Source organism: Camellia sinensis, chromosome 2 (assembly GCF_055761805.1).
Source record: "Camellia sinensis isolate YWXY chromosome 2, ASM5576180v1, whole genome shotgun sequence".
In the NCBI taxonomy this organism is placed as follows: Eukaryota; Viridiplantae; Streptophyta; class Magnoliopsida; order Ericales; family Theaceae; genus Camellia; species Camellia sinensis.
In genome coordinates, this window is record NC_138962.1 from 124,041,749 (window position 1) to 124,051,757 (window position 10,009).

The window sequence follows — 10,009 nt, forward strand, 5'->3', positions numbered from 1 at the left end:
ATCAATACACATATTTGATGTATTATTCCAATCGTCATATTCAATGTAATTAGTTCCAATTTTCCCTAATCAACATGCAGTGTCTACAACAATCAAGACTATCCTCCACTGATAGCCCAAAACAGTTATTTCTAAACAGAAAATAAATGCATTAAACAGATATAATATCAACATTTTCATAGGTGAATGATTAATTTATCCAACTCCACCATTCAACTTTATAATTCTCCAATTTCTTAATTTCCAACTTAATTTCATATTCCCACAAATTAATTATTCAAATTAATTTATCACATAGCTAGGGCATTTCCCTAATTCTCAACATCAACCCTAAGGTTCAATTTCATCAATGTAACAACAATAATTTCATTTTCCAAGGTCTCATATACCTATGGGGTTTAACATTTTGAAAACCCCCTTTTTATAAATTACGAGTCAAACCTAAACTTTTCCCAAAATTACCTAGCAACATCAACTAATCAAAATGACCAAAATTTATGACAAAACTCAGAAGATGGAGTAGGGTATCCCTACCTCGAAATGGAGAAACCAAAGGAGAAGATGATGCAAACTCGAAGTGCTCCAAATCCACTATTTTTTAGATTAAAATGTAGCCCACATCACCCTCTATCTTTCTTACAAAGAGATTAGGGTAGAAACACTCAAGAACTAGGTCAAACCCTAGAGAGAAGGTGTATGTAGAGAGAGAGAGAGAGAGAGAGAGAGAGAGAGAGAGAGCCAGATCTAGGGTTTGAGAGAAAAAGGAGATGAAAAAATGAAGTGTAATCCCGCTGCTGTCAACTGAAATACACCAGGCTCGCTCGAGCGAAGGAGTGGTCGCTCAAGCGACCAGACACAAAGGATACTTGCTCGAGCATAGAAAGCCTCGCTCAAGCCAACAATTCGAAGCTTCAAGTCTACAACCAAAAGCATGCTCGAGCAAAGAAAAGCTCGCTCGAGCGAAGAAACCCAAAACATAGACCTCGCTCACTCGAGCCAAGAAATGCAACTCTCAAGTCCAGAACCAGACGCTGACGCAGGCTTGAGCGCAATACTTCTTACTCGAGCCACCAGACACAACACCCAACTCTCGCTTGAGCGAAGGAACCCTGGCTCGAGCGAAGGATCTAAAACACAGAGCTCGCTCGAGCGACAAAAGTCTCGCTCGAGCGAAGACACCAAAATTTGGGCAGTAACCATTTGTTCCCAAACACAACCAACCTATAACAAACCTGCCCAACACATCCTAAAACTCATATATAAGGAATTAAATGATGACAACAAGATATATACAACAACCAACTCCACGGAACCTAAGTCTGGATATAACAACCAAAGGAGGAAGAACCGGGATCGCTATATTTAAATATTACAAATCTCAAACCCTAACTTCCCAAATTACCAAGTCTCACCATTTATACAAAATGACAAATGTTTATGTTAAAACTCATAAGAAGGAGTATATTATCCCTACCTCAAATGGAGAGACTCAAAGGAGCAGAAGGATGAAACTTAAGATGCTCCAAATCCTAACTTTTTCGGATCAAAATGTAGCCTACGCAAAGCTCAAGCTTTTATACAAAGGGGGTAGGGTAGAAACCCTCTAGATCAAGTGTATTTGTAGAGAGAAGGAGTGTGTAGAGAGAGAGAGTCAGATCTAGGGTTTGGAGTGAAAAAGTTATTAAAATCACGCTGCTGCGGTCTGATATACACAGGGCTCGCTCAAGTGAATGAGTGGTCGCTCGAGCAACCAGACACAAAAAAACCTCACTTGAGCGCAAGAAGCCTCACTCGAGTGCACAATTCAAAGCTTTAGGTTTGCAACCCAAACGCACGCTCGAGCGCAAGAGTTCTTGCTCGAGCGAAGGAACACAAAACATATAGCTTGCTAGCTCAAGCGACAAAAGCCTCACTCGAGCGAAGAATACCAACCTTCAGGTTTTTCAAAGACGCAAACGCACGCTTGAGCGCAAGAGTTCTCACTCGAGCCATGAGACACATCAAAGAAAGCTCACTTGAGTGCAAGAACCTTCGCTCGAGCGAAGAAGCAAAAACCCAAAACTCGCTTGAGTGTAAAAAGCCTCGCTCGAGTGAAGATGCCAAATTCTGGACAGCAACCATTTGTTCTAACACCCAACCAACCTGTTCAAAACTTACCCAACACATCCCACAACTCAACTACAAAAAATTAAAGGATGGAATCAAGATATAGACAACAACAACCATGACGGAACCCAAGTCTGAAACAAAATAAATGATGGGGAAAACCGTGATCGCTATATAACATACTAAAAAACTTCTTAGTGTACTTTTTCTCAAATGTAGCAACGTAACATTTCAAAAAAACTATTTAGTGTATGTTTTCCCCCCAAATGTAACACTCCAATCAATGTAACACATAAAAAAAATCCTTAGTGTATTTTTTCAAACGCAACACTCTAATATAACACTCCAATGTAACACCGAAAAATCACACTAACAGAAATGTAGATTTCCATGTTCAACACCAACACTTTAGCCACCAATTCCTTCAAAAATAATCTTTTACACCTCACATTTCCATTCTCATTCCAAAAATGAATCGGAAAATGAGAAAAATAAATCATAAAAAGGCATTTACTTAAACTCAAATGGTTTCAAATCAAATGAATACAATTTTTCAAAACAAAAAATGACTAATTGGTTCATAAGAAAACTCTTAGAACTAAATGGGTCAATATTCCCCCGTATGAGATTTGTCAGTAAATTTTTCTTTATTTTTAAAATCTCAAAAGCAATAGTTTAATTGATCAATATAAAAAAAGTAATTAATTAGATCCCAAACCATGGTAAAAGCCAATCACTTCCACCCCACAAAATGCCTCATCACTATCACAAAAATTCCTCCATTGATGATGTTCATTGTAATTTTTTGGTATTTTTTTTTTGGGTGAATAAGACATAAATAAAAAAACAGAGATTACACAGCTACAAGGGGCATACCCCAGGACCTAACGAAAACTATACAAGAATAAATGAAAAGACCAAAACACACAACCAGCAAACAAACCAAACTAAACAGGACTAGAAACTAACAAGACATAAGAATTAGAGAAAGGACATGGGAAAATATAAACCCCCAAAAATGTGTTCATGAGCCGCATAATTCGAATGAGGATCATGAACACATCCAACAGCGACCCAACTCTGTAATAAAACCACCCCACAAAACAGCTAAAACCAGCAGAAAAAACAAAACTAGCAACCATGTACATCCCACACGGCTAGGCCAAAAAAAGTGACAACCCATAAAAATATTCATAGTCCATACAAGCAGACCATCTAAATTCCAAACATAAGTATCTGAACAAAATGTAAAAATTAAGTAAGAACAAGTTTCCACAAAGGCGCTCCAAGCAGCCATCACACCAAATACATAAACTCTCGAACACAACCTGCGCAGCAAATGAGTACCGACACAGCCACAGTCATCAAACAAAACGCAGTTTTTCCTTCCCTTGCATGCCCAGCAGAAATGGAGCATTGTAGCAAAACCTGAGGAGCCATGAACCATTGAGTCCAAGAGCCAGTCACCACAAGATAAGTGACGCCAGTGCTGACCCATGCAGTCCAAGTCATGCTCATACATTATAGTAGACCCTGTAAGAACAGCCATGAATAAGTACCTCCAGCAAATAAGATACAATCTGCTATGAATTAAATCAGTAACAGTGCCCTCAATATAGGATCTCACACCACTCGACCCACAATTTAGAGACTCACACCACTCGACTTGAGCTTCCTTACCCTGCAAATAAAGAATTATAATATATATTAACATAAACAAATATGGTGGCTGACAACACTCAACCCTCATGTAAAGTGACAATTTAACTTCTCTCATCACTCAACCCTCAAAGATATGTATGCAACCACAGTGAACTCTGAACAAACCTGCACAAGACCAAACCATTATGCAAACACACAATGTTGCTCACCTACACTCAACCCACATATATGGAACTCACATCACTCAGCAGCCCTCCCATATCTGATAATATGGGGCTTCGATATCGTTGTTGGCAGGTTCCATTGGGCAAGAAACCAGCTGTCACTAGCAGAGTTAGGCAAATTCTTAATGGATAGCATTCTACTTCTCACCATCTGGATTACAGATTTAATAACCACCTCTTCAGGCTTACATTCTTTGTTAAAAACACGATTATTGCTCTCAATCCAGATGTGGTAGATAGAGCACAAGAAAGCATTGCTAAGAATATTAGCCCTAAGAGAATTACCCTTGGTTTCTTTTGTAGCATATGTAACAATATCAGGCCAATCCAAAACAGGCCACTTCATGTTACATTTGCCTTCAATAGCACCCCAAACTCTATTAGTAAAACTACACTTAAAAAAGAGATGAGAATGACTCTCTCCAGGGTCAAGGCAAAAAGGACACTGTGAATGAGGAGATAAACCAAACAGCATTAGCCTATCTCCAGTGTATAACCTGTTATGGATAGCAACCCAGACAATAAAACTAACTTTAGGAATCCTATGAGGGCCCCAAAGGAGTTTATGCCAGACCACTCTGTCAGACCTACTTCTCCAATGATTCCAAGCTGAGTGAATGGAGAACTTACCATCCGTAGTGAGTTTCCAGGTAACTTGGTCACACTTAGAAGGGTTAGGTTTGCAGCATTCGGGAGTAGATGAGATCAACTCCTGAATTTCCCAAGAATTAGGGATAGGCCACTTCCAAGAATGACCACTGATGATTTGACTGACTTTGGTCTCACTGTTGAGGCAGGAATCATACAAAATCCTGTCCCCAAACTTTTTCCATAGAGGACCAAGAGGATGCCAATTGTCATACCAAAGGAATGTAGAATCACCACAACCAACTTGGTGGTTAATTAGAGGAGACAACCAGTCTCTAAGAGACAATAACTTCCTCCAAACCCAGGAAGGGTCAGGGGGAATTTTGACCCTCCAAAAGCTTTTACCCTTGAGTAAATAGGATTTAACCCACTGGCACCACATAGACTTCTCGCCACCAGAGAAGAGGAACCAGACATGCTTAGCTATAGCAGCTCTATTCCAGATACCAAGAGATTTAAACCCAAGACCCCCCTCATTTTTAGGAACACACACAGAATCCCAGGCAATCTTAGCACTATGGGTTTTGAGCTCACTGCCAGACCAAAGGAAAGCTCTAAGAATACTTTCAATCTCCCTAATGACCTTCTTAGGGAGAATAAACAAGGAAGACCAGTAAACTTGCATAGAAAAAAGGATGGATTGGATGAGCTGGCTCCTCCCCGCATAAGACAAGACTCTGTTAGTCCAATTCTTAACTCTTTTGGTGATTCGGTCAATGAGAGGAGCACAATCCGTGGCCCTCAATTTGGTTGTGATAAGGGGAACTCCAAGATATTTAACCGGGAGAGTGCCCTCTTTGAATTTTGCAATGTCAAGGATAGAGGTGCGCAACCCCATCTCACAACCAGAAAAGTAGATATTACTCTTGCTAGGATTAGGGGTAAGGCCCGAAAGGTTAGAAAACTCCTCAAGGCCTTCCATAATAAGTTTAACAGTAAGTACATCACCTTTGCTAAAAATCATGAGATCGTCAGCAAAACAAAGATTTATAATCTTAGTCTTCTCACATCTCCAATGGAACTTAAACATAGGATGCATAGACTTCTCAGCCAAAATTTTAGCAAGAATTTCCATAGCTAGAACAAATAAATAGGGGGACAGAGGGTCACCTTGACGCAAGCCTCTAGCCCCTTTGAAGTAACCATGGAGGCTCCCATTGATGCAAATAGAAAAAGAGGGACTAGAGATGCAAGCCTGTATCCATGAAACCATGACAGGAGGGAAGGACATAGCCTTAAGAATATCGATGATAAATTCCCACCTCACACTGTCATAGGCTTTCATGATGTCCACTTTCATGGCACACTTCGGGGTAGGAGACTTCCTATGATACCCTCTCATAAGCTCCTGGGATAGGAAAATATTGTCAGATATTCTCTTACCTTGAACAAATGCGGATTGAACGGGATCAACAAGATCAGGGAGAACAGTTTTAATCCTGTTTGCAATGATCTTGGCGATGCATTTGTAAATAGTGTTACAGCAAGAGATGGGTCTAAAGTCACCAACTTTAATGGGATTGGGGACCTTAGGAATAAGGGCAATGATGGTACTATTGACTTCGGATAGGAGTTTTCCCGACTCAAAAAAGGTTCTAACAGCTTGGGTGACCTCTCTCCCAACTATATCCCAAGAGCTTTTGAAAAAACCAGCAGAAAAGCCATCAGGGCCAAGGGCCTTATTGGCTTTAAGAGACCAAAAAGTGTCTTTAATCTCTTTATCAGTCACAGGGCTAGCAAGCAACAACGATTGATCAGGAGATATTTTAGACTTAACAAGAGACTGAACTCTATCAAAACCATTATAATGGTCATCAATAGGGGTACCAAATAAACCAGAGAAAAAATCTATGAAAGCATTATGAATGTCCTTAGGTTTTGAAGATTTTTGGCCATCCATCATCTCCAAATTAAGGATTTTTCCCCTATTGATGTTACCCTTAATGGTTTTGAAAAAGAACCTACTATTGTTATCACCCTGACTAAGCCACTGGACTCTAGATTTTTGGTGAGCCAGACTCTCCTCAACAACCAGAAGATCAACATACTTTTTATAACAGATTCTCTCAAGTTGTTGCACAGAAGTATTTCTGGGATCCTTGTCCAACTTACACTGGACAGAGAGGAGCTCTGACCTAGAAGTGTGGACTCTGGTAACAATATCACTAAAGTCTTTCTTATTCAGAGCCTTTAGAGCAGGTTTCAGATTTTTCAACTTCTGACACACTCTAAACATAGGGACACCTTGAATGTATTGGTTCCAAATTGTAGAAACCACAGAGGAGAAATCCTCATGGTCAGCCCAGAAGTCAAAATATTTAAAAGGTTTCTTAAAAGAAGTCACCTTATCAGAGATATTAACAACAACAGGAGAGTGATCAGAAATGCCAGATGGCAGAAAGGTAGCAAATGAGGCAGGGAATGCATCAAGCCAAGTCTCATTTACTAACACTCTGTCAATCTTGGAGGCAAAATAATCCCCACTAGTTCTCTTGTTAGCCCAAGTGAATTGACAACCTCCATAGGAGAGATCAACCAGCTCGGCTTGCAAAATACGGGAATTAAACTCCTCTTTATCCTTCGACCAAACAGTAGAACCCCCAGATTTTTCATAAGGAAATCTAGTGGCATTAAAGTCTCCTAAGAAAACGAGAGGAGTATTGGACTGAGCTTGGGAGACTGCGACCATGTACTCAAAAAAATCTTTCCTAACATCATGTTTATTCTCAGCATAAACAAAACAGACTCTGAACGTATAATCCGTAATTAGATCATGCACTTCACAAAAGATATACTGATCAGAGTCATGTAACTTTTGAACTTTACAAAAAGCTGAGTCCCAGCAGACACATATCCGCCCAGTTTTAAGAGGTTGTGAGTTTGTCAAAAAAGGCCAGTTGTTTACACCAGATGAAAAAATCTGCTGTTCATTCAAAGCTTTTATTTTAGTTTCCAAAATGCCCAAAATTTTAATGTCTTCATGCAGCAAGAATTTTCTAACTTCTTTATGTCTGTGAGGATTATTAAATCCTCTAACATTCCATGATGCAATTTTTAAGGACATTGGAATAACAAAAATTCAAAAAAAAAACCCACAAACCAGATAAAACTGGAATTACCTGCGTTTCTTCCTCTGGCTTTTGTTGCTCTTGCCAGAGGATTTACCTTTTGCACTTGAGCCTGCTTGGGCTTGTTTGTTAGTATGAAATTTGCCAGGAGTAGATTCCACAAGATTTTCCACTTTAGCCAACAATTCGGTATCATGAGGGAGAACTAGGCTTGTAATTTCTACCAGTTTCTTCTGAAGGGTCATCAAACCCTCCATATTATCATCCTTTGACTCATCATCTGTTGGGTCCAGCACCTCTCTGTGAGTTTGATCAGCTGCTTCCTCTGTAGTTTCCACCTGAGCTTGCATTACTGGGTGACTCTGCTCTTTCTCAGATTGATGCACGCCATCCTCATTAGGCTCCGCAGTGTTTACTGTCTCAGTAGTAGTCTCTAGAACACCCACTTTTCTCTTTCCCTTAGCCATAACAGTTTCCCACCCAGGATCAGGATGGTTTTGTACTTCCTTTTGGATGTTGAGAAGAGCCGCAACCTGAGTTTTCACACATCTGGCTGTATCATGCCCAAAAGCTATGCAATGTTCACATTTTGGGGGTAAACCTTGGTATTCGACTTTGACTATGACTTCTGTTCCTTCACAGTCCACCTTAAACATAGCAGGTAAGGTAGATGCTGCTTCTACCTCAACACAGACCCTAGCAAAGGACACTCTACTCCCCTGTTCCGTGAGTTGGTCCATAAAGAGAGGAACACCCACAGCACTGGCTATACGACTTAATCCATCACTATCCCAGTATTCGAATGGGACATTAAAGAACTTAGCCCACACAGGGACCTTGGTAGCTTTGTCCTTAGACAATTTCATCATGCGGGTCCATTTTTTCAAGAACAAGTTGAAACCTCCAATATACCAAGGTCCTCCCTCAAGGACTGAGGTACAACATTCTGGGTTATCAAAAATGAAAAAGCTAAACCCTTCCCCATTAGCTAAAACCTCTTTCAACCCTTTATTTTTCCATAGACCAAAGGCACTATTTCTCAAGTAATTGTATGACACCCCTTTATCAAGAAAATACCCAACCAGACACGAATCCCATTTTTCTAAAGGGTTAGGATGGGTGGGTAGGGTCACACTGACATAGCCCTCACTCCGATTAGGAGGCACATACCTGAGAGGAACACTAGATCGAGTAGATGAGGCAGCTACATCTGCCCAGGTTCGAGTATAAGGACCTCTTCCACCCCCTTGACCTCTACCTCCTCTGCCTCCTCTGAAATTAGGGTTCCCCCCCTGTGAGGATACACCTCCTCACGGCCATCTTCCTCATTTGGAAGAGGAGGGTCTTCTGTCACTTGTATAACTTCTAAAGGGCCCAGATTTACATCTGACTCCTGTCCTTTGGGTAGATCGGACTTGGATTCGCCATAGCCCTTTGCTTCCTGTCTATTGCGAGCAACCAATATACTGTCTTGGAGATTTTGGAACATCGGGTTATTGTCTTCAGTACGATCCGACCATCGAGACGTCGTTAGAGATCCATCTGGGTTACTAGGTGTCAAGATTGACGAAGAAGGATCTTTCAGCCTTGCCAATCGATCAGCAACTCTCTGAAAATCTGAAGCCATCAACGGAGTTCTTCGATCTGTTAGGTTTAGGGTTTTCCTCTCACCCTCAGCATCATCTATCTTCTCTGAAATCATTAACGCACTAATTTTTTGGTATTATACTAATGAACTAAACTATTCTCTTTTAAAACTCAACACTATATCACAAATCCATTAGGTTTCAACACGGCCTTTTCATGGGGTCCACTCCAGCTAAATTTTAAGATTTGAAGCCAATTATTCATGTTAAAATTAATCTAGAGGACATGGCTAATGCTGGGTAATTCTAGTGACTCTATGTAGAAATCTTTTGATCAAATTTTAAGCTTGTTTGTGGCATATGGTTGAATTTCACTGGTGTTAGTGTCACGACCCGAACCCGCCCCCGTGGGTTAAGGACGTAACCGGCCAGTAATCATGAGATTACCTACGGCCTCAAACTGTCCTAAACGTATTTTAACAGAGTTAATGGGGGCCAAACGGAAGCAAAATTAAAAACTTTGTCCATAGAGCCGTGCTTATATGCACATCAAACAAACCATACTCAGATACGTTAATAACTCACATCAAAAGTACAGTTTCACAAAATTCATTACAGACAGGATCGTCCAAAACGAGTCAACCTATAACAGACTATGTACAGACATGCACTAGGTCCTTGCCAACAAGACAAAACATAGGTACATAGTAAAAGG

At 40.4% G+C, this 10,009-nt stretch overlaps 1 protein-coding gene across 1 annotated transcript; it reads right to left on the reverse strand.

Moving 5' to 3' along the window:
• Positions 1-3,321: 3,321 nt before the first annotated feature.
• Positions 3,322-9,410, reverse strand: LOC145819008 (uncharacterized). The gene is made up of 6 exons (XM_082912984.1): positions 8,923-9,410; positions 7,760-8,878; positions 4,141-7,672; positions 3,684-3,787; positions 3,454-3,595; positions 3,322-3,342 (listed from the first exon to the last, which is right to left on the reverse strand). Exons 1-6 carry the CDS (start codon positions 9,408-9,410, stop codon positions 3,322-3,324), a joined length of 5,406 nt encoding a protein of 1,801 aa, XP_082769110.1.
• Between the last annotated feature and the right edge of the window lie 599 nt (positions 9,411-10,009).

Excerpts from the sequence above, each read along its gene's own strand:
- LOC145819008 (XM_082912984.1), bottom strand. The coding sequence starts at position 9,410 with ATGATTTCAGAGAAGATAGATGATGCTGAGGGTGAGAGGAAAACCCTA. Across the intron at positions 8,879-8,922 it reads GTCCTTATACTCGAACCTGG|GTATGTGCCTCCTAATCGGA; the intron begins GCAGATGTAGCT and ends TGTTCCTCTCAG. Across the intron at positions 3,788-4,140 it reads TTAAATCTGTAATCCAGATG|GGTAAGGAAGCTCAAGTCGA; the intron begins GTGAGAAGTAGA and ends CTTTATTTGCAG.